This window comes from Dendropsophus ebraccatus, chromosome 6 (assembly GCF_027789765.1).
Source record: "Dendropsophus ebraccatus isolate aDenEbr1 chromosome 6, aDenEbr1.pat, whole genome shotgun sequence".
In the NCBI taxonomy this organism is placed as follows: Eukaryota; Metazoa; Chordata; class Amphibia; order Anura; family Hylidae; genus Dendropsophus; species Dendropsophus ebraccatus.
Window position 1 is genome coordinate 10847065 of NC_091459.1, and position 25476 is coordinate 10872540.

Here is a 25476-nt window from a genome sequence, read left to right on the forward strand (position 1 = left end):
TGGACTTTAATCAAGTACAACAGGTTTACATTCAATATCCGTCTGATAATTTTAGAGTAAGATATTTTAGCTTTATTGCTTTTGTAATTTAAAGCTATGTTCACACAACGTATATTTTTGTAAAATTATATTAAATTATTACAAAAATATATGTTACCTTTCTTTCTATGAGATCCCCGCCGGATGGTATACACATAGTATACGCTCTGTCCAAGATCCCTAGCGGCGCCGCAAACAACTGACATGTCAGTTTTCTGCGGCCGCTATTCATTGAATGCAGGCCGTAGAAAACCCTGTCAATGCACACTGTGGAGCGAGCGGCTCCGGCCGCTCGCACCATAGTTTGCTGTGGGGAGTTCTGATGCGGGCGTGCATGGATGCGCCCACATCAGAACTCTGCAGCCATAAAGATCATGAGTACCTGCATTTCAGAGACCGACCATTCTGTGACCCGGCTGGGTCACGGAACGTCCGGTCTCTTACGACGTGTGAAAATAGCCTAAAAATATAAAGTGGGCTAAAACTTTCTAATTGTAAACATATCTTTCCCTATTTTTTGTATGGCATCCAAAGTTAAAGCCATATAGTTTATTTAATAGTACGCTCTATTTCTCATGTGCTCATTTCTCGAGTTGGGTACTCTAACATTGAAAAAAAATGAGTAACAAAATCCATTGAAATTTCAATGGGGAACTCAAGCTTTTAAATAGGTGCCCCCTGCTCAGCAGAATGGAAGGTGCTTGGTTAGCCTATTAAAAAATATATATATTTTATTTATTTTTTCATTTTAATTTTAGTATATTTTGCCAAGGGATGTTGCCGGTATACTGATGGAGTTCTAATGGGTCTTGCAGAACCGTATTCAATTTTTTGTACTCAAATTTTTGTATGTTTCAATTAAACATTGCTTCAAGGGACAAAAAATACAAAAATTAGAATGAAAAAAAAAATTTAATAGGTTTCGGGTGGGAGGAAATATCTTACGGTTGAACGATTGTTTGTCAATCAGTTATTGAAGGTGTATGACCACCTTTACCCAAGCACCACAATGTGCTTGGCATTGAGCTTGATCGGGCACCCCAATGCTTGACCCAGCATCCTTATGCTCGATCGTGCACTATGCTCGGCCGAGCATGCTTGCGCAACACTAGCTAGCACACATACAGTATAGAATAAAGGCTGTAATTCATTACAACTTCCCAATTAATAAACATTATTACATTATTACACTAAGTAAAAAACACGGCTGTATTTCATAACAACGGCCGTATTTAACAGTCGTTGTTTGCGCAAATACAGCCGTTGTTATGAAAGGCAGCCGTGTTTTTTACGTAGTGTGAACCCAGCCTTTACCTGCTTTTGTTTTTTTCCCCCACCTGTTCACACACTTGTAGGGCACCTTGTTTCTATCTATCTATCTATCTATCTATCTATCTATCTATCTATCTATCCTAGAAAAACCCTTTAAATGAACTCTTAATTAACATGATAAAAATTTGAAATTAAACAATCCCTTTAGAAATAAATATGTAATAGACAAGTTATGTATTGTAATAGTAGAAAAAGAACTTTTAAATAAAAAAAAAAATGTGGTTATGCCTAAGGGATTGAAATGATCATTTTCACATTGTTCATTTTTGTTTTATACATTTAGGAAATAAGTTGTACACTAGTGATGAGCAAATACTGTTCGATCGAATAAATATTCGATCAAATAGTAAGGTATTCGATCTATCGAATATTATCGAATAGTTCGCAGAATATTCGCCAAATATTCGATAAGCGTTCAAATCCCCCAGCTTCCGGTTTTTACCTCCAAGTGGTCGAATAGATGTTTTTCAATAATCGAATACTTGTTCCCATTGACTTTAATGGGATCGAATATTGGAGAGATATTCGTATGAATATCGAATATTCGAATATTTCACTATTGTACACGTAAAGTGGTAACAGCTACGACAAGTTCTTAAAGTTCCATATACTTGCAGCCCTTTCCTGAGAAATGTAAAGCCTAGGTGTAACAAAATGGTGTAATAATATTATACATATCTGAGTATATTATAGGATTGTCAAGAAGTGCAACAATATACAGCAAGTGAAAATAATAAATAAAAAGTTTATTTTAGACTTCTGTTTCCTCCTAAAGGCAATGGAAGAGAATGGGATTGAATGAAAGAACAGTCCACATTTACAAGTTTCCTTTTAGATCATATGCAATCCTTATAATTTAAGGCTATGTTCCCACAAAGTACTAAAGAACGGCCATTGTTGCTGAACAAAAGCCAGAAATAATGTTCACGAACATTACAATAACAACAATCTTTAATACATTGTGGGAACATGTTCTAAAACAGTGCTTTGCAAGTCCAGTCCTTATGGCCCACCAACCGGTCATGTTTTTAGGATATCCCATACAAAGAACACTTGGGATAGTACCTGATGCACCAATTATAAATATATCACCGGTGAAATACTAAGGAAATATTGAAAACATGACTTGTTGGTTGGCCATGGGGACTGGAATTAAAAAGCACTGATTTGAAGAGATGGGGCATTACAATTGGGAACCCTGGATGGTCTATAGTTGGAGTGCGTCATTCAACCAGTTCTAAAGCATTGATGAGTGGGGCATAACACTTTTAAAGAAATCTAAAGTACGTAACATTTTTATTACTTCAGATAAACTAATAAAAATAAATAACAAGTATGTCATGATGGTGCCATATAGCCGTAGAACATAGATGGATGTCTCACCATGCAACAGTATTTGATCATTCAGTATCACCAGGAAGAAAAACATTTGAATAAATACAATTGTGCATATATTGTATCGGTTAGGTACACTGATTATGAGTCTAATGGATAAAGTTACCACTAGGACAGCTCCTCAATGCTTTTTTCATGGGTTTTATTTATGGTGGTTGCAGAATGAGATTTTTAACAATCATTGTCTAAGACCTCAGAGCCTGGACTATTATGTTTTACTTCAATTTATTTTATGGTGTAAAGAGTCAAAGAGGCATTCCCAAGCCTCTGAATTGCTGTAAGCTGGAATGCCCTGATTGACAGTCAGCTGGAATCTGAGCCATGTTTTCAAACCTCATTCCTGTGCTTAAAAAAAAAGTTTTATGTATTGCTTTTCAAACATTAAGTTGTATCAATCAGTTTTTGCTGGTGGCAGGATATGCTGTTAAAATGTAAAGATAGTTGACACTCGCTTGAGATGAAATACTTCCAGAAGTGCTGTTGACTGCATTGTAAGTGCATGCAGTCAATGGTCCCTCTGGAAGAATTCTATCAATCAAGCAAGGCTGAGAATGGTTGGGGAGCGAGGAGGTGTTAAAACCCTGACCACTTCTGGAGCTTGGAAATGTCTCTTTGACTCTATGCACTAAAGGATAAAAGCATTTTTAAAGAGAATCTACCATCAGGTATTTTACAATAACGGATTGGCACCAGTACGGGGATGGTCTGGTCCTATTTTTGAACCACCACCCAGTTTACACACACTGCGCCGTTCTATTTTCAAGCATTGTCACAGAGTACTGGGGGGCAAGCCCGCTGATTCTTGGTGTGACAGATTTAATCCTTTTAATCCTAGGAAAATTGCTCATTTATTTTCCAATAAAGTATGCACTGAAGTGTCAAAGAGGAGTGGCCTACTTAATACTTCAATTTACTGCAGAACTTATGCCAAATATTGACACTTTATTCCAGAATTAAAGAGCGTTCATCATATGATTACAGGCACTGATAGCAAAAGTGAAGGTATTAGTGTTAGAGATGAGCGAACCCGATCGTTCGTCATTTGATTAGCGGGGGCTGCTGAACTTGGATAAAGCTCTAAGGTTTTCTGGAAAACATGGATACAGCCAATGGCTATATCCATGTTTTCCACATAGCCTTAGGGCTTTATCCAACTTCAGCAGCCACCGCTAATCAAATGCCGAAAGTTCGGGTTCGGATGGACTCAAGCATGCTCCAGGTTCCCTCATCTCTAATTACTATCCTTTTTCCTTTTATCAAGACTTCTGTTAAACAGTTGGTGGTTTGGTAATACTTTTCCAGGTAACAGATGCAGTTTGAGGCTATGTTCACACACACCATCAAAATGATGCCCGTTTTTAGTGGACCGCCATCATTTAATGACAAATAACACCTGTTATTTGAAAACACGGCAGGTATTTGTAAAACAAAGGCCTTTGTTTTAAAAAAGTGGGCGTTATTTGTCATTAAATGGCGGACATCATTTTGTCGGAGTGATATACTTATATCTAGCAATCTTTAATCCATATATACAGATATAGTTTCTGTTCTGGAAAATTTTTATAAAAAATAATATATTCTTTTGTTGAGGGCATAAATAATCCTTAACATATGGCTTCTTCAATGTTGTAGTGAATCGAGTAATAAAAATATTACTTTTTTTTTTAGTATGAAAAAAAAAAAAAAACTTTCTTTCCATAATGAAACTTCAGTGTGCGACATTCATTTACAACGTTACCAGTTTTGCGTTTGCTCATTTGTACCATTTGTGTTCATGCTGCTAATATTTGTTAGGACAACATGTTCTGAGATTCTTGACACATTATCAAAGTTGCTGATCTGTGTAGTCAGTGATTTTCTACTCCCAGTGCTTGCTCTTCCGCGAGTTAGATGTTCCTCTTGGTTATTGTTATCTCCAAGACAACAGCACGAAAAGGCCGCTTTAAATTCTTCTCTAAATTTACCTAAAAAAGTGGATAAAAGAATTGCAACAGGCTGTTATAGTTTGAAGTTTTTGTTGTGTTGAGAGTGGCTCGACAAAGACCTTTATGGTTAAATGTTAATGTTTTGTACTGGGTTATACGATAAAATTTGAAGAATTACAGGCTTGGATGCTGTTGGACTTTCCTTCTATATTGGGGTTTGCCAGTGTTCTAGCTTGCATCCACCACTCTACTGATCTATTGGACTCTACACACAGTGCTGTTGGACCTCGCTTTTTGTTAATGGGAATACAGTATACCACCTAGATTTTACCTGGCAATGCTCATGTTCCAAAGAAAGGCAATCACTGATGTGTAAATATCATGCAAAAAAGAGCCTGTGGAGCCTTATTTAAGAGTCTCAAAACACAAGACTAGCCAGATATGCCTCCTGGAAGGGCCCAGGGTGTGTGTGTGGGGGGGGGGGGGGCTTCTGTAGGGAAACCACCAAAACCACCATATTCAGTGGCCCTATAAGTCAATGCAATGACAAGGAAAAAAACAAAGCTAGGTATTCACAGACAGATGTTTCGGGGTGTTGCCCCTCATCAGTGTGGAGCAGGATTCTGGCTAGGTAGTAGAGCTTTTAGGGAAAAAGATCACTGATCTCAGGGAGACCAGCCAAAGATAACACAGTCAGCTGTGAGTTAAAGCGCTGAATACAGTGTTATCATTGGCTGGTCTCTCTGAGATCAGTGATCTGTTTCTCTTATAACTCTACAAGGCCTTGCTCCCGCCTAGCCAGAATCCTGCTCCCCACTGATGAGGGGCAACACCCCGAAACAGCTGTCTGTGGATGGATACCTGACCTTGGTTTTTCCCTCATCATTAAGTTGACTTTTAGGACCACCTAATATGGTGGTTTTGTTGGTTTCCCTACCGGAACCACCCTTCAGCTGGATCCTTCCCGGAGGGATATCTAGCTAGTCCTGTGTTTTGAGACTCTTCAGTGAGGCTCCATAGGCTTTTTTTTGCATATTTTGTATTTCCTAGGGAGCAATGCACCTACAATTTCACTGTATTGAGTGCTTTAACCGGCAGCCAACAGTGTTATCATTGGCCCTGAGATTAGTGATCTGTTTCATGTAAATATCATGGCAATCTGCAGTACCGTTACTGACCGTTACTGTATAGTGCACATGACTTAGGTAGCTGCTGGGACATTCATCATATCTGTAATCTAATGTCCTCTACAGCATTAGGGTTTTGTAATAATTGCATAGTATACTGTTGTAAGTTTAACAGTTGATGTGTATATTCTGCCATCAAGTGGCCAATGATGGTAGCTTAAGTTCTCAGAATATTGACACCTCAGTTACACTTTAAATCTTTTTATTATGAAAAAACAAAGGCAATATGATATGACAAGTCAATGAGACAAAGCAGTCAAGAAATTGGTGAGATAATAATAAAGATTCCCCCGAAAATTATTTTTGCATTAATACGTTGCCCACCCATAGCTTTCCATCTTTCCAATATCAATTTATTAAGGATTCTGCACAGTTTTGCTGTTATCTAGATGCATTCACCCCCATTAAATGCATTGAATCATCATGTCTCAGTCCACTCTGACACTGCTCCCTGCTCCTGGCCCCCACCCTCAGTGTTGGGGTCACCTGTCCTCCGTCTCTTCAATGGGCTGGCTTAGTGCTTCTACGCTGCCCAATGAAGTGAAAGAGGACACTGAGAAACTGACAGCTGCTGCTGCTGATGATGATCACCGTCTACTTCCCCCCAGGTCACGGCACTGTGTGCCCCCCCTCCTTGAGCTCACTTGCGACCAGCCCCACACTGTGCCTGTCCAAACTGTGCCCCCCTTCGCTTCTTACCCTGTCCACTGAATTGAAGGAGGACACTGAGACACTGACAGCTGCTGCTGCTGATGATCACTGTCTCCCTCCCCCCAGGTCACGGCACTGTGTGCCTCCCCTCCCTTGAGCTCATTTGCTGCTGCCCCTACACTGTGCCCATCAAAACTGTGCCCCCCTGGTGCTCATCCATGGACCCCCACACAGTGTGGCTCCCCCCCCGCTCACCCAGGACCCCTACACAGTGTGGGCCCCCCTGCTCACCCATGGACCCCCACACAGTGTGGCCCCCCCGCTCCCCCGCGGACCCGCAAACAGTGCGCCCCCCCCTCACCTGTGCCCCCCGCTCACCCCTTAGCACCCCCCCGCAGCTCACATGCGCCCCCCCCCTCACCTGAGGCCCCCCGACTCACCCGTGGGCCCCCCATGCTCAATTTTAGAAAAAATGATTGCAAATTGTTGAACTTAAATTAAGCAAAAAAAAAAAAAAAAGAAGAAGCAGGATGTAAATATATTGGGAAAACTGCAATATGCACAACTGGCACTTATGAGAAATGTGAAATAGTGCAATATTCACAGTGCAATATGAACAGTGTACAAATGAGCTGATGTTTCATACGATGTTAAGGTGAAGGCTGTATAAAAAAAACCTGCACACATGGTTTTGATGTTTTTAAATGTCTATTAATAAAGGGGAAGTTTTAAAAGTTTTCTACAAAGGTCAGTGGTATATAATAAATTTGAGAAAATTGTTTAAAAGTTGATTGTCAGTGATACAGGTTTAGCAGTATGTATTGGTGCAAAGTTACAGATGGAGCAGAATTTATTGGTGCAGTGGGGTGTTGGGTTACTGATGGGGCAGTATTGGTTAGTGTAACATGTTTTTGGGTTATACAGGTGGAATAGTATTTATGGTGCAGCCTGGTGTTGGGTTATACAGGTGGAGCAGTATTTATTGATGCAGTGTAGTGTTGGGTTTTACAGTTAAAGTGCTATTTATTGGTGCAGTGTGATGCTGGGTTACACTGTGGTTTTGGTTTGTCACTGAAATAGGGGTATTTATTGCTGCACTGCAGTTTTGGTTTACTAAAGGTGGATGGGCATGTATTGCTACACAGTGGTGTTGAATTACTACAGGTGGAACAGTATTTATTTCTGCACTGTGTTGATTGATAACTAGAGGTGGAGCAGTATGTATTTGTGCAATGTGTTGTTTGTTTACCACAGGTAGAAAAGTTTCTTTTCGCTGCACTATGGTTTTGGTTGGTCACTGATAGAGAAGTATTTATACTGTAGCTGCAATGTTGGTTTACTACAGATGAAGCAGTATTTATTTTTGCACTCTGGTGCTGATTTGGCACTGCTCTGGGATATTACATATTCAATAGCGGTATCTGGCACTGCTTCGTAGTATGTGTTAGTAAGAGAAGCCCCACCCTCAACATACATTGTCTTTTGAGGCCTGAGAACAAAAAGTGTAAAAAGCACCGCACTAATGCCTCCAGTCATCCATGTCGTACATGTATGGTATGGGTCATGCAGGAGTTAACATTAAAACTTGGTTTTAACAATGGGTCACTTTTTCCTAACATATCTGATTTAAAAGGCAGATTTTTACTTAACCCTTAGACGACAAAGGACATATCGGCACGCCCTGGAAGTCTGTGCCCAGACGACCGGTACGTCCAGAGCTATGAAGCGCGCTCTGCTCCGGATTGCGCTTCATAGCTCTGGACGTACCGGTCGTCACACAAGTGTATGTAAAAGTCCCCCAAAGGGACTTAAAATGTGTAAAAAAAAAAAAAGTAAAAAACATTACACTACCCCAAAGCCCCTCCCCCAATAAAAGTTCAAATCACCCCCCTATTCCATTATATAAATAAAACACATAAAAATAAATAAATATATAAACAGATAATATACCGTAGCGTGCGTAATTGTCTGATCTATTAAAATATAACAAGCGTCATTGCGAACAGTGAACGGCGTAGACGAAAAGAGGGAACAAAGTGTGCGGATTACCTATTTTATGTTACATATAAAAAATATATAAAAAAATTAATAAAAGTGATCAAAACGTACGATCTTTACAAATATGGTATTAGTTAAAACTAGAGATCATGGCAGAAAAAATGACACCCCAATGACACCCCAAAATAAAAGCGTTATTAGAGTCACAATAGGATTTAATAAAAAAAATAAATAACATTAGAGAATCTGTGTAATCTGCATATGGTTGTGTTCGGACTGACCTATAGAATAATGGTATCATGTCGCTTTTACCATATAGTGCATTACGTAGACACAGGAACCCCCCAAACGTTACCATATTGCTCTTTTTTACGATTTCACCTATTTATATCTTCATAAATAATATATTTGGGGTTCCATCATACATGTTATGGTAGAATGAAAAACACCATTACAAAGTACAACTATTCTTGTAAAAAACAACAAGCACTTACATGGTCCTGTAGATAGAAAACTAAAAATGTGCTAGAGCTCTTAGAAGGGAAGGAGGAAAAAACGAAAGCGCAAAGATCAAAATTAGCGCGGTCCACTGGGTCATTTTGGGCCTGGTCCTCAAAGGGTTAAGGTTTGGGGAATCATGGCTTCAAATTTGAATTTCCATTACTACCCTGGAATTATCATTAGATTTTAAACCAACAAGGCTTTGCTCACACTTGACGTCCCTTCATGTCTTAACACTTAACTATCTTACCATCTTGATATTGCTTTTAGCTATAATTGTCTCTGATTTAGATGTAGAGAAGAAAGGATAACGTGGTGCTATTTTAGACAGTTAAAGCTTTGATCTGCAAAATACTTTAATGGTACAATAAATAAGTAAACTCTGTTCTCTAAAAGCTCGCTCTTATAATATTTAGTTTAAATTGACATTGACATTTCAACAGGCTTTGCATGCTGTAGATCAATAGAGCAAGCAACTATAGGAAACTTTGTAATATATCTTATAAGACAAAAAGACTTGCTTTTCCTGTTATCAAGAACCGGGATATGCAAAGCAGTTCTTAAAATTCTTGTCAGTTTTTGGACAATAAAATGTTTCACATCACATTGTGATATGCATAATAAAGTTGGTTTACTTTACTTTTTGCTAACAAGAAGCACAGAGCTAATTTAAGCCATCCATTAGGGATGGTCCAAACCTGCCGAGGTTCGGGTTAGTATGAACCCAGACTCTTGGCAATGATTCCCGCTGTCTTAAACCTCCGTGAAGAGGGTGGATAAAGCGGGAAGACTGCCTGGAAAACTGGGATACAGCCTATGGCTGTGGCTGTATAACGGTTTTCCAGGCGGTCCTCCCGCTGTATCCACCCTCTGCACGGAGGTTTAAGACAGCGTGAATCATTGCCGAGAGTCCGGGTTCGTACGAACCCGAACCTCGGCAGGTTCGGACCATCCCTACCATCTATACTATAACTCTCTAACTTTTTTTTATCTATGCTTGGACATAAAAGCTCAAAGTGGCTAACAGCTTTGGCTAGAACATGGCAATAGCTGTGATTTTAGTCTTGTTTGGCCTGAGCCAAGTTGAGTTGGGAAAATGCATATACAGCAATTATTACTTACTTGTTTATCACCTATTCTTATTAAACAGCATATAGATGACAATCACCTGCGGAGAACGCCGACAGGATAGAGAGCTGTGACTAGTCAAAGCCCAGTCCAGTTGACGAGTTCATGGCTCTCCCTTTGCCTCACGCATTTTACCCAACATGAAGCCCACTCACCACCGGAGAGCCGGCTGTGACATGCGTGCAGCCATCCTGGTTGCCCAATCAGCACGTGTGTTGATTAGTTCCCTTTAGGCCATAACAAGAGCAATTTCACTGCCACCTGTGATATATAATACCCTCAATTCCAAATGTATATCACTGCCAAGGGTAAATTAAAACTTAACGTTTAATGTATCTCCAATAAAAATTGTTCACCTAATTGATGCAACTATAAACACTAACCAATTAGTTAGTGTTTATAGTTGCATCAATTAGGTGAACAATTTTTATTGGAGATACATTAAACATAACAAGAGCAATACCTGTGACTGACCGGAAACCCCACAGCATAACTGCACTGATCACTTTCCCTGACAAATTCTGTCATGTTGGATTTGCGATCTGCATCGAGAGTCTGCCTCAAGCATGCAGAGCGCTGATTCAGCTGATCAATGTTACACAAGAGTATAGCATTGATTAGTATTAACAATCTAATGATTGCTTATAAAAGTCCCCTAGGTTGACTAAAAAGGTGTAAAAAATAAAATCTTAATCTTTTTTTAAATATTATAAATCCCTTCCCCAACAAAAGTTGAAGTTACCTCCTTTCACATTTTACAAATGAAAATGTGTCAAATAAATATAAACATATGGTATCGGAGTTGCCTGTTTTATTAAAATATATCAATTTTGGTCCTGCACAGTGAACAGAGTAAAGGAAAAGAGGAGGGGGACACACAAAAATTGCTATTTTTTTCCATAAACATTTCATATACATTTTTCCATTAAAAAAAAATAATAAAAAGCTATAAAAAATTTTGGGATGTACATAAGAATTTTTTTATCGCTTTTTATAAATAAAATTATAGATTGTGGCACAAAAATGAGCCCCCAAAATATGCTGGAATAGCTGTAATCTATTTCTAAAAAAAAAAGAAAAAAAGAAAAAGTATGTGTTGTGCAAGGAAAAAAATTCAAAATGATCCTAGAAAGAACAAACCCTTATAACTTCACTAACAAAAAATAAACATTTCATAGGTCCAAAATACCAAGTAAGTAAGAAAACAGAACTTACCACTAAGAAAGTTGTAAATTATTGGATTAGCTGCACTATTAGCGTACACCAACCAATGAGAAAATGTAAACCAGGCATATACTGTTTCCCTGTCATTTGTCTGGGCAAACATTCCAAAAACTCTAAGAAATGAAATCAAATATTTTCATAGTCAAACGCATAATATATAATAAACAATAAAAATAAATCAATAGAGGTAATAGCTGAAGGAGTGAACAACTGTGAAACAAAGCCACTTATAACATAAACATAACATTTATACATTTTTAAAATATATTACATACATACGTGTTATTTTATACATTTATTGGTTGTGCCCACAAGTCTAGGATAACACCACAGATTTTTTTTCTCACTGAGCACCCTCCCGTTCTTTTTTTAATTTGTTAACCATGATAGATAGATAGATAGATAGATAGATAATAGATAGATAGATAGATAGATAGACAGACAGACAGATAGGAGACAGATAGATTGATAGATAGATAGATAGATAGGAGACAGATAGATTGATAGATAGATAGATAGATAGATAGATAGATAGATAGATAGATAGATAGGAGATAGATAGATAGATAGATAGATAGATAGATAGATGATAGATAGATAGATAGATAGATAGATAGATAGATAGATAGATAGATAGATAGATAGGAGATAGATAGATAGATAGATAGATAGATAGATAGATAGAGACATGGAAAAACCAGGGATGTGATGGGATCTCCAGCAAAGGTCGTTGCTGGGTATGTATAGATAAAATGTGTTTGGGCCTGGTTTTTAGGAATGGATGGCAGGCTTGGTAGTGGGGCAGGAATGGGTGGCAGGCTTGGTAGTGGGGCAGGAATGGGTGGCAGGCTTGGTATTGGGTCAGGAATGGATGGCAGGCTTGGTAGTGGGGCAGGAATGGGTGGCAGGCTTGGTAGTGGGGCAGGAATGGATGGCAGGCTTGGTAGTGGGGCAGGAATGGGTGGCAGGCTTGGTAGTGGGGCTGTCCATTCCACTTCCTCCACTCCAGATATTGTTTGGCATCAGACGCCACAGGTGCTGAGGCTGGATCATCAGCAGCTCCATAAAGTTTTGCAGAGCCATGGACAGAGAGAGGCCGGGGGCAGCTGAGAGTGCTGGGAGGCTGCAGCCTCAGAAGAAGCCATATACCTGACCAAGGTAAAACACTGGACTGTATATAATATGTCATGTTCGTGCGACTGCAGCTAGTCGTAGCGTATAGACAGGGCTTCTGTTTAGTTAGGGCTGGACAAGCAGAGTTTATTTTGTGTTATGCCTAAAGCCAAGGCTGTTTTCTTGTATTGGATAATAAAGGCAGGCAAAGCCTGTACTTGGACTTCATTCATTTGAGCCTGTTGACTGCTGTTCACACTGCAATCCTGCACTCTACTTAGCAAATCCTCCCACAATAGATAGATAGATACCACTATTAACACTATGCAGGTGCATGCTGCCATAGCTGAAATACAGACACAAAAGCGAAAAACTGCAACAGTATGCCGCCAAGACTTGCGACTGAGGCTATATTCGCACAACGTAAAAAAAAAAAGAAGGTAAAAAGCGTCCGCTTTTTGTGTTTAAAAAGACGTCCGTTATTGCATCATTAAAACTGACAACTTGACAAACTTGACAAAAATGCATTGAAGTCTATGGAATAATGGACGTCTTTTGAGGCAGCTGCATTTAATACAATGTGTGAAAAAAAAGATGTCTGTTATTCCATAGACTTCAATGCATTTTAGTCAAGCCAATTAAAGTGATGCAATAACGGACGTCTTTTTAAACACAAAAAGCGGACGCATTTTCCCTTTTTTTTGGACGTCGTGTGAACATAGCCATATACATATATTTAGAACTGCAAAACTGTTATAGAAAAAGAATTTGGTTGTTGGCATACCATTTGATGGCATACTATGTGCCATCCCACCGTGTTAAAGGGGGCGCCAGAGGGATGGGCCTACACTATACTCTGGCCTCTCTCGGGCTAATAAGCCTACACCAGCCCCTGTCTGGTAGTATCTGTCCACCATTGTCTCCATCTGCTTCTACTTTGCACAGTAAACACAATGGAGATTTATCAAACATGGTGTAAAGTGAAACTGGCTCAGTTGCCCCTAGCAACCAATCAGATTCCACCTTTCATTTTCCAAAGAGTCTGTGAGGAATGAAAGGTGGAATCTGATTGGTTGCTAGGGGCAACTGGGCCAGTTTCACTTTACACCATGTTTGATAAATCTCCCCCAAAATCAGTTTTTGGTTGAGATAAATAGATAGCTAGAGTAATTTGCAAAAGTTCAGGGCATGTGTGGAAAAAATGCTGCAAAGTAAGAATGCTTTCAAAAAAGAAGTGTTAATAGGTTTTTTTTTTTTTTTTTATCAATTAAAAAGCAAAGCAGAACAGAAGATCAATCTTGTTTCTTCTAGATATACTTGCACACAGGTTTTCGTAGTACCTTGGAAGGGAGGTTGTTCCAAACATCTAGAACTAACCTAGGCCTGCTCAAATCCTTCTATATCTTCATGTGACACCAGACAGGCTTGATGGTGAGATGAGGACTCTGTGAGGCCAAATCATCACTTCCAGGACTCCTTGTTCTTCCTTATGCTGAAGATATTTCCTATAGACATTGGCTGTATGTGTGAGCTTGTTATCCTGCTGCAGAATAAATTTGGAGCCAATCAAATCCCTGTCTGATGGGAGACATCTCGCCTTGCAGCATTTTCTCCACACCTGCCAAAAACTGACATATATATATATTTATTCTGCCACGCCACTACCAAAGACTATACACTATCCAATATCCCCTTGTTTGGCGGTAGATATTAGCGCTACATAAGCTCTGAAGAACATATAAGTGATTAGGGGTGTTGGTTTACCAGGGCAAGTGAGGGGCCCACAGCAACTCTAGGGGCCCAGAGAGGGAGAAGGGCCCAGTGTTCTGATGTTCAGTCCACTCACTGTAGTGCAGGGTGAGTGCTGAATATCAGAAGACACAGGAGGTGGAGACCTGATCACATGGCCCACAGGTCCTCAACCTTGCAGTGTGGGTATCAGCCTGACAGAGGAAGAGGGAGAAGACTGAGCTGTAAGTTCTGTGTGTCAGTCAATATCGTGTGTCAGTCAGTATTAGAGATGAGCAAACCTGGAGCATGCTCGAGTCGATCCGAACCCGAACTTTCGGCATTTGATTAGCGGTGGCTGCTGAAGTTGGATAAAGCCCTAAGGCTATGTGGAAATCATGGATATAGTCATTGGCTGTATCCATGTTTTCCAGACATCCTTAGAGCTTTATCCAAGTTCAGAAGCCCCAGCTAATCAAATACTGAACGTTCGGGTTCGGATCGACTCGAACCCGGTTTGCTCATCTCTAATCAGTATTGTGCGTTTGTGAATGTTAGTGGTGTCTCAAGTGATTGTGCAAAGTGTGTGGATGATGGGTGCATAGTGGATGGATGAGGGGCCCGCTGAGGCTCTGTCACCGAAGGGCCCGCAAAAACCTGGAGCCGACCCTTTAAGTGATTATATTACAGTAACTTAAGTGTCTGACTTTCCTGATTGCCTGAGTTGTCCACCTTTGATTTTCTTCTCTATCTGGCTCCGACTGAGAGGATGTTTGTTTGTTTGTTTTGTTTCGTTTTTCCCCCAGATACATTCCAGGTAATCTCTGCATAACCTGCTGATCAAACATTTAAGGGTTTATTACATGGCATGTTAATAAGGGGGAAGCAAGCGCCAACCTGTCAACTCAGCACTTGCTTCCCGCTCGTTTCCGCTCGCTACTTGTGTTATTACACACACAGACATCGAGCAGGGAGCAGCGGGGGGGGGGGGGGGGGGAGGTGGTCCCCATTGAAGTTAGTGTTGGTCTACTACCGCCACTCTAATTATGCACAGCAAAGTGTTGCTGACTGTCGCTGCACAAATTGTGCTCTTTCAACATGTTGAAAGACCATGATCAGCTGACATTGTGCATGTTGGCTGATCCTTAGCCTTTTAACATGTCCTGTTACACGAAACACTTGGCCTGAAGAGCCGGTAATCGGCCTAGTAAGACTCTGCACTTTTCCAAAACCTCACATTTTCTCCTAGTCTGACTCTGTTGGAGCCATTGAAGACCTGAGACACAGACACTCTAGGCCACACCAGTATGACATAGCGCTACAGATTAAAAAAACATTTATTATAACCAAGGCACTGGGCACATTTTAAACAACACAACCGGTAAGGATTTACTCTCATCAAACTAATGGTACTAGCGGTTTGGTGGATACAGAGTCGATTTAAGAGACTGTCATTTTAGTATAAGCTTGTGTCTACGTAAAACACCCGGGCTTCTAGATGTTGTTTCATTTGGGATGCAAACAAACAAAATCTTCTAGGAGTCATACATACTGTAACAGCTGAGTATCACCCCTAACCACTGTGTCCCGGTTCGCTCATCTCTAGTTATAACCCATGAAAAACAGATCACCAGTAAAGAAACACTGGCTAGATAATTACCATGAAAACTTAAATTTTGTAAATATTTATAGTTATTAGTATAATAAAGACAACAGCTTACCTTTTCAGAATATTAAGGATGCTGATGGGTAAATAACATATTGCAAACACCAGTAGGACCACCATGAGCATGCGAGCAGTTTTCCTCCTAGCACGAATTTGTTTGATTTCAGCAGCCACACCATTAATTTTGGATTTAAAGGCTTGTTGCCCTTGCCCCTTAGATTGGATTGGGCATTGTAAGGGTTTCCACTTCTTCTGAACTATGGATGATGTTCCTGGAATCTGACAAGTAATTAATGAAGAGTTATTGTTATAATAAGTTGATTGACTATATGTAGGTACAGTATGTTGGGTTTGCTTGAAAAAAAGAGTGTTTTTTTTTCCAGTCATCAATTTTATTACACACTAGTTCTCAAATCTATGCCACAGTGCAGTAATACATAAAAAAGCAGTCCGTTTTTAGCTAGCCTGCCAACTTAACAGCTGATTTTTTACATGTCAAGAATCATAACACGAAATTTAAAATTTAAAATATATTAGAAAGTGAGAATAAGATGGTCCCTTTAGGAGGAAAACAAGTAAGGTACATGAGAGGAAAAGGTTACAATAGGTAAAAAAAAAATACAGCTTAAGGCTAGGTTCACACTATGTAACTGTGCGGCTGTATTTGCGTCTGTAATTGTGCGGCGGTATTTTTGGTGGTTCATGCGTACGCTGGAAAGTATACGATATACGGCTGCACAGTGCACACTATGTATGAATCTACGGCCCTATCGTAAACGGACCCGTAAAAAATGAACAAGACCATTGTTTGCGGCTGGAAATGCGGCCGTGGATTGACAGGCGGTCCGTACGGAGTACTTCAAAAATAGCCGGCAATGATGCTGAATGCCGATGCCTCTAATAGTTAATAAATTAAATTAATAAAACACATTTTCTTTGTAATAAAGTCCCTTTCGTTGTTCAATAATTTAATTCTAACGAATCCATCATTGTGCAATTAAATATACTGTTAAAATAAATATATATATATATATAAATAAATGTATATTTATATATACATTTATTTTTTGACAGTATATTTAATTGCACAATAATGGATTCGTTAGAATTAAATTATTGAACAACGAAACTGATTTTATTTCAACGAAAATGTGTTTTATTAATTAAATATTAATTAGTACAGGAAGCTCCATAAGCCGTTAATTCATATTGCCGGAAATAGAGCTTTCTGTACTAATCATCACTTTACTTTAATGAAAACATCAAATGTTTCTTCTAATTATGTTATCACAATAGCATTATTAGAAGAAACATTTAGAATTATATGTGCGCTCAGCTGATTGGCTGATCGGCTGAGCGCACATATAAAGAGCGGGTCCGCAGCACAGTGACTTCATTGTGCTGCGGAAAAGCGAAGAGACAACATCGGGGTGAGTAAAGAGCTCTCCCCACCCCCTCCCCAGCACTGCACCCCTCCCAGCAAGGAAGGGGGGTCACTTAACCCCTTCCTTGCTGGGATGGGTGCAGTCTGACATCAGTCTGGCCCCCAAGGGGTTAAGAGGGATACAATACATCCTCCCTTAACTCCTTGGGGGCCAGACTGTAAGCAGCGATCTGTAAAGATGCTGCATACTGTAAGGAGCACAACACCGCTCACAATGATGGGTGTTGTGCTCCTGTTTGTGTGTTTTTTTGTGTGTTTCTCCCTTTTTGTTTTTCAGATATCGGTATCCTGGGGATTATGTCGGATTCCGTGGACTACGTCGATGACCAGCGTTTTTTTTTTTTTTTTTTTATAAAATGGTCAATGAGGGGTGTGGGGGTGTTTTTATTTGAATAAATTTTTTTTTTACTTGTGTCTTGTCTTTATTTCTTTACTTTATAGACTTAGTAGTGGAAGCCGTCTAATAGACGGAATCCATTACTTAGTTGGGGCCTAGTGTTAGCCGGTATAAAATGGCTGACACTAACCCCCCATTATTACCCCAGTACCCAATGCCACCAGGGGTATTGGGAAGAGCCGGGTGCCAGTGGTCCCGGAGCGTCAAAATTGGCGCTCCTGGACCGGGCGGCAGCGGGCTGGTAAGATTTAGGCTGGGGAGGGCCTAAACCAATGGCTCTTCCCACCCTGGTGTTACCAGGCTGCTGTCGTTTGGTTTTTAACCCGGCTGGTTATAAAAATAGGGGGGACCCTATGCGTTTTTTTTTAATTATTTATTTATTTAAAAAAAAACTGCATAGGGTCCCCCCTATTTTTATAACCAGCCGGGTTAAAAACCAAACGACAGCAGCCTGGTAACACCAGGGTGGGAAGAGCCATTGGTTTAGGCCCTCCCCAGCCTAAATCTTACCAGCCTGCTGCCGCCCGGTCCAGGAGTGCCAATTTTGACGCTCCGGGACCACTGGCACCCGGCTCTTCCCAGTACCCCTGGTGGCATTGGGGTAATAATAGGGGGTTAGTGTTAGCCATTTCATACCGGCTAACACTAGGCCCCAACTTAGTAATGGATTCCGTCTATTAGACGGCTTCCACTACTAAGTCTATAAAGTAAAGAAATAAAGACAAGACACAAGTTAAAAATTTTTTTTATTCAAATAAAAACACCCCCACACCCCTCATTGACCATTTTATTAAAAAAAGCAACAAACAACCGCTGGTCATCGACGTAGTCCACGGAATCCGACGTAATCCCCAGGATACCGATATCTGAAAAACAGAAAGGGAGAAACACACAAAAAAACACACAAACAGGAGCACAACACCCATCTTTGTGAGCGGTGTTGTGCTCCTTACAGTATGCAGCATCTTTACAGATCGCTGCTTACAGTCTGGCCCCCAAGGGGTTAAGGGAGGATGTATTGTATCCCCCTTAACCCCTTGGGGGCCAGACTGAAGTCAGACTGCACCCATCCCAGCAAGGAAGGGGTTAATGAAGTCACTGTGCTGCGGACCCGCTAATTATATGTGCGCTCAGCCGATCAGCCAATCAGCTGAGCGCACATATAATTCAAAATGTTTCTTCTAATAATGCTATTGTGATAACATAATTAGAAGAAACATTTGATGTTTTAATTAAAGTAAAGTGATGATTAGTACAGAAAGCTCTATTGCAGGCAATATGAATTAACGGCTTCCTGGAGCTTCCTGTACTAATTAATATTTAATTAATAAAACATTTTCGTTGAAATAAAATCAGTTTCGTTGTTCAATAATTTATTTTAAACGAATCCATCATTGTGCAATTAAATATACTGTCAAAAAATAAATGTATATATAAATATACATTTATATATATATTTATTTTAACAGTATATTTAATTGCAAAATGATGGAATCGTTTAAATTTAATTATTAAACAATGAAAGGGACTTTATTACAACGAAAATGTGTTTTATTAATTTAATATATTAAACATGAGAGGCATCGGCATACTGCAGAGGAACGCAAACCCCGGTAAAAGCAATTCATGTAAACTGTTTCCCTGCTGTCCCAGATGCATCCAGAGGTGTTTGCATCACTTTCTTAAGATTTTATTTGTTATTTTTAGTTGAACCAGATTTCTAAGTAAATGACTGAAAGTTTTCAGCCGCATGTCTATTTTTTCCCACGGTAGTAGTTTCATCCGCACATTTACAGCCGCATAAAAAAATACAGCCGCACAGTTACATAGTGTGAACCTAGCCTTAGGCTATGTTCACACTCTGTATGTGTGCGGCTGTATTTTTTATGCAGCTGGAAATGTGCGGATGAAACTCCGGCCGTGGGAAAAAATAGACATGCGGCTGAAAACATACAGTCATTTACTTAGAAATCTGGTTCAACTAAAAATAACAAATAAAATCTTAAGAAAGTGATGCAAACACCTCTGGATGCATCTGGGAAAGCAGGGAAACAGTTTACATGAATTGCTATTACCGGGGTTTGCGATCCTCTGCAGTATGCCGATGCCTCTCATGGTTAATATATTGAAAAAATAAAACACATTTTCGTTGTAATAAAGTCCCTTTCATTGTTCAATAATTAAATTTAAACGAATCCATCATTTTGCAATTAAATATACTGTTAAAATAAATATATATAAATAAATGTATATTTATATATATATTTATTTTTTGACAGTATATTTAATTGCACAATAATGGATTCGTTTAAATTAAATTATTGAACAACAAAACTGATTTTATTACAACGAAAATGTGTTTTATTAATTAAATATTAATTAGTACAGGAAGCTCCAGGAAGCCGTTAATTCATATTGCCGGCAATAGAGCATTCTGTACTAATCATCACTTTACTTTAATTAAAACATCAAATGTTTCTTCTAATTATGTTATCACAATAGCATTATTAGAAGAAACATTTAGAATTATATGTGCGCTCAGCTGATTGGCTGATCGGCTCAGCGCACATATAATTAGCGGGTCCGCAGTACAGTGACTTCATTGTGCTGCGGACCAGCGAAGAAACAACATCGGGGTGAGTATAGTGTTATCCCCACCCCCTCCCCAGCACTGCACCCCTCCCAGCAAGGAAGGGGGGTCACTTAACCCCTTCCTTGCTGGGATGGGTGCAGTCTGACATCAGTCTGGCCCCCAAGGGGTTAAGGGGGATACAATACATCCTCCCTTAACCCCTTGGGGGCCAGACTGTAAGCAGCGATCTGTAAAGATGCTGCATACTGTAAGGAGCACAACACCGCTCACAATGATGGGTGTTGTGTTCCTGTTTGTGTGTTTTTTGTGTGTTTCTCCCTTTTTGTTTTTCAGATATCGGTATCCTGTGGATTACGTCGGATTCCGTGGACTACGTGTGTTTTATTAATTTAATATATTAACTTTTATCGGCTTCATTGCCGGCTATTTTTGAAGTACTCCGTACGGACCGCCTGTCAATCCACGGCCGCATTTCCAGCCGCAAACAATGGTCTTGTTCATTTTTACGGGTCCGTTTACGATCGGGCCGTAGATTCATACATAGTGTGCACTGTGCAGCGGTATATCGTATACTTTTCAGCGTACGCATGAACCGGAAAAATCCGGCCGATCATTTACCGCCCGCAATACAGCCGCACAGATACAGAGCGTGAACCTAGCCTTAGGCTACGTTCACACTGCGTACGAATCCGTTCGCAGTTCTTACGCCGCCTTACATGTGCGGCTGAAACTACGGGCGTGGGAAAAATCGACATGCGGCTGGATGCGTAGGCACTGCGAACATACGCCCGTAGTACAGTTATGCTTCCCTAGCTTGTTTCGAAGCGATTTGAAGCAGGTCATTTACTTGGAAATCTTCGCCCAGCCCAATAAAACTCACAGAACCTTTTGGATCGATTTCAATTTGACTGAAATAAGTACTCTGTACGGGACCGCATGGAAATCCACGGCCGTGAGTTGGAACATTTACGTCCTCAAACAATGGTCTTGTTCATGTTTCCCGGCGGCGTATACGATCCGGCTGTAAGCTCATACGTAGTGTGCATTGTGCGGCCGTATATCGTATACTTTCAAGCGAACGCATCAACCTCAAAACTTCGTGCGTATATTCGCGGTTCGCACTACGAGCGGAAATATACGTAGTGTGAACATAGCCTTAAAAGAATGTTAAACATTAAATGTTAAATATTTTTATGGTTATGATTAATTACAACAATTTTTTTTCCAAATACAATGTATGCACTGATGGATGATTTTCAATTTCAAAAGTATGCTCTCTTTAAAGCCTTAGGCTATGTTCACATTTTGTAAAAATAACGTCCGCCTTTTATAATAACGGCCGTCATTGAGCAAATAACTTGAAACGGATGATATTTGCACAATGGTGGGGCTTATTATGAAAGACGGATGTAATCTTTACGTACTGCAAACCTAGCCCAAAAGTGTAAATAAAGATAACAACACCAGTATAGCAGCCATATTTTGCAAAGCAGATCATAAATAAAGAGCATGTTCATTATTTGGATGGTCATAATTAGAGATGAGTGAACCTGGATACAGTCATATGCTATGTTCCCACTTCGGATTGTTAAGTAGATGGCCGCTCATAAAGGTCATGTTTTTAATAGCGACTGTCTATTTATCGAGATGGCCGTGTTCCCCCAATATAATCCTGAAGGCTGTAATCAAGGTCCAGGTAACCAAATGCTGCATGCTCAGATTTGAATGAACCCAACCATGCACAAGGTTTGCTCATCTCTATTCGTAATCATTTATGGCCGTTACTCTATATGGTGCATGCACTACCAGCCAATTTTCCATTGGCTTCCACAGAGCGCACTATTAGGCTACGTAACAGACCGGCCGTTCCGTGACCCCGGCCGGGTCACGGAACGGCCGGTCTGTGCCCGGATTACTGCGGCCGGTACTTAAGTACCGGCCGGATGATCTGTCTGGCCCCAGAGCTCTGATGCGCGCCCGCATTAGAGCTTCCCATAACCCACAGTGAAGCAAGCGACCGGAGCCGCTCGCTTCACTGTGTGCACTGACAGGTCTTTCTGCGGCCGGAATTCACTGAATTCCGGCTGCAGAAAACTGACCTGTCAGTTTTTTCCAGCGATTCATGGGATCCCGGCCAGAGCGTATACGATGTGTGTACGCTCCGGCCGGGATCCCATTGCACATAAGAATATGTAACACACCGCAAAACTACGCCCGTAGTTCTGCGGCGAGAACTACGGCCGTAGTTTTACGTAGTGTGAACATAGCCTAACTTTAAAAATGCAGCTGTATTCTTTACGGCTGTATTTTGCCTTAATTTCTTTGTATGTGAACAAAGCCTCAGTATGCTTCATTTTACAGAGCGACAAAAACATTTGGACTCGTACTCACCTGACGACACCAAAGCTTTCGAAAAATTTGTAAATATGCTAGAATCATCAGGCATAATGGAACCATGTATGTTATAAAGAAGAAACAAATATGGTAAACTTTAGAGTAAATTTCTCCTAAAAAAAAGAACATAAAAAATATTATAGTCACATTACTGAACAACGTATTCTTGACGAAGACTAGTGTGCCAGAACATTGCTTTTTTTCTGTATTTGCAACTCCTGTAAATGTTGTGTGTATACTACTTGTTTACGCTCCGGCGGGGATTCCATAGAAGGCAAGATAAACTTTTTTTTCGTATTAAGGACAGCCGTTGATACAATTGGCAACAACGGCTGTACTTTTCCAAAAATATACGTTGTGTGAACATGGCCTAAGGCCGCTTTTCCACAAGCATAGTAGAAATAAAGGATATTACATTCGTGCTGTAACCGGCCAACAACTACATGCATCATTGTAATTTTTTTAGTGGTCAGAATATAATAACACTAAGTTAACAAGATCTGCCGACTGACCCCCTCTTCATCCCTAGACCTCCAAAGTTAATAACATTGACTCTTCCAGCCGTTGGACCTCCAGGAAAGTTTGATTAAGGGTACAAACCCACTAGCCGAATCCGCAGCGAGTCCCCTTGCTGCGTATTTGCAGCGAGACTCGCTGCGGATCCGGCCCCTATTCTTTCAATGGAAGACAAAATCGCAGTAGGGATGTACATCCCTGCTGCGATTTTGTCTGCAGCCCGCCCTATTAACCCCCCGGCCGCCAGACATTATACATTACCGGGTCCCTGTTCCTGCTTGCTTCGGGGCTCCCGGTGTCTTCACGGCCCGCCCGGCCAATCAGTGCGCTGCGTCGGGGCAGCGCAATGATTGGCCGGGCGGAACGTGCCGGGAGCCGCCGAAGCAAGCAGGAGCCAGGATCAGGTAATGCATATCCTGCCCGCCCCCCTGCAGCCCCGATCACCCTCAGCCCCCGGCCGCACCATTGCCACCAGCCCCCAGCCGCACGATCGCCTGCAGCCCCCGGCTGCACCATTGCCCCCAGCCCCCGGCTGCACGATCGCCCGCAGCCCCCGGCCGCGCGATTGCCCCCATCCCCCGGCCGCACGATCACCCGCAGCCCCCGGCCGCACGATCGCCCGCAGCCCCCGGCCGCACGATCGCCCGCAGCCCCCGGCCGCACGATCACCCGCAGCCCCCGGCCGCACCATCGCCCCCAGCCGCCGGCCGCACGATCGCCCGCAGCCCCGCGATCGCCCCCATCCCCCGGCCGCACGATCGCCTGCAGCCCCCAGCTGCACCATTGCCCCCAGCCCCCGGCTGCGCGATCGCCCGCAGCCCCCGGCCGCGCGATTGCCCCCATCCCCCGGCCGCACGATCACCCGCAGCCCCCGGCCGCACCATTGCCCCTAGCCCCCGGCCGCACGATCGCCCGCAGCCCCCGGCCGCACGATCGTCTGGCGGGGCTGCGGGCAATCGTGGGGCTGGGTGCGATCGTGCGGCCGGGGGCTGGGGGCGATCGTGCGGCCGGGGGCTGCGGGCGATCGTGCGGCTGGGGGCGATCGTGCAGCTGGGGGCAATGGTGTGGCCGGGGGCAATGGTGCGGCCGGGGGCTGCGGGTGATCGGGGCTGCAGGGGGGAGGGCAGGATACAGTATACATTACCTAATCCTGGCTCCTGCTTGCTTCGGCGGCTCCTGGCACATCCCGCCCGGCCAATCAGTGCACTGCCCCACCACAGCGCACTGATTGGTCAGGCGGGCCGTGAAGACACCGCGAGCCCCGAAGCAAGCAGGAACAGGGACCTGGTAATGCATAATGTCTGCTGGCCAGGGGGAAATGGGGCGGGCTGCAGACAAAATCGCAGCAGGGATGTACATCCCTGCTGCGATTTTGTCTTCCATTGAAAGAATAGGGGCCGGATCCGCAGCGAGTCTCGCTGCAAATACGCAGCAAGGGGACTGCGGATCCGGCAAGTGGGTTTGTACCCTAACATGAAATACTTTTGTTTCTTGTTTTTAGTTGTCTTGGGATTTTTCCTTATAATCAGGTGCATCTTATCATCTTAACAGTTTATATTATATGCCTTCTGTTGAAGAAAATAAAATGTACATCAAAATATTTGGGATTTGGAGATTCCCACTCTCTTTGCTAACATACCATCTCAAGGTAACTTACTATGATTGTTATACTGCATGACATATAAAATACTTTAATGGTGCGTTCACACCTACAGGATCTGCAGCTGATTGTCTGCAGCAGATTTCATTTAAATAACTGAACACAGCATCAAATCTGCTGCAGATTTGCTGCAGATCATGTAGGTGTGAACGCACCCTAAAGACGTACTCCGGGCGGGGTTTATTTTAAGGGTATGGCCGGGGAAGGGTTGGAAATAGAGGCTGCCGGTCACTTACCTCCCCGGTTCCAGTGCCGGGTCCCGGATCATCGCATTCTCCAATACGGCCGTCGCTTCCTGGTTTGAGCTGTGGTTTGAGACGTGATGTCTCAAGGCAGCTCAGCCATTCAGACGTCGGAGCAGAGTCCCGCCTCAACTGCGGATAGTGAGCTGCATTGAGATGTCACGTTTCAAGCAGCAGCTCAGACCAGGAAGCAGTGGCCGGACGGGGGAACGGGGCGGCATGATCCGGGACCCGGCACTGAAACCAGGAAGGTAAGTGACCGGCGGTCTCTATTTCCACCCCTTCCCTGGCCATACCCTAAAAATAACCCCTGCCAGGAGTACCCCTTTAAATTAATTGTGGG

At 41.9% G+C, this 25476-nt stretch overlaps 1 protein-coding gene across 1 annotated transcript in view; it reads right to left on the bottom strand.

Annotated features, from left to right (window-relative positions):
• Positions 1 to 4486: 4486 nt before the first annotated feature.
• The window catches only part of HCRTR2 (hypocretin receptor 2), a 48234-nt gene continuing 27244 nt past the window's right edge, over positions 4487 to 25476 (bottom strand). The window contains exons 4-7 of the mRNA XM_069973420.1: positions 22713 to 22828; positions 15943 to 16166; positions 11372 to 11493; positions 4487 to 4730 (exon numbers count right to left, since the gene is read on the bottom strand). Coding sequence (XP_069829521.1) covers positions 4501 to 4730; positions 11372 to 11493; positions 15943 to 16166; positions 22713 to 22828 — 692 coding nt within the window. The 3' untranslated portion in view covers positions 4487 to 4500. The remainder of the gene's footprint in view (positions 4731 to 11371; positions 11494 to 15942; positions 16167 to 22712; positions 22829 to 25476) is intronic.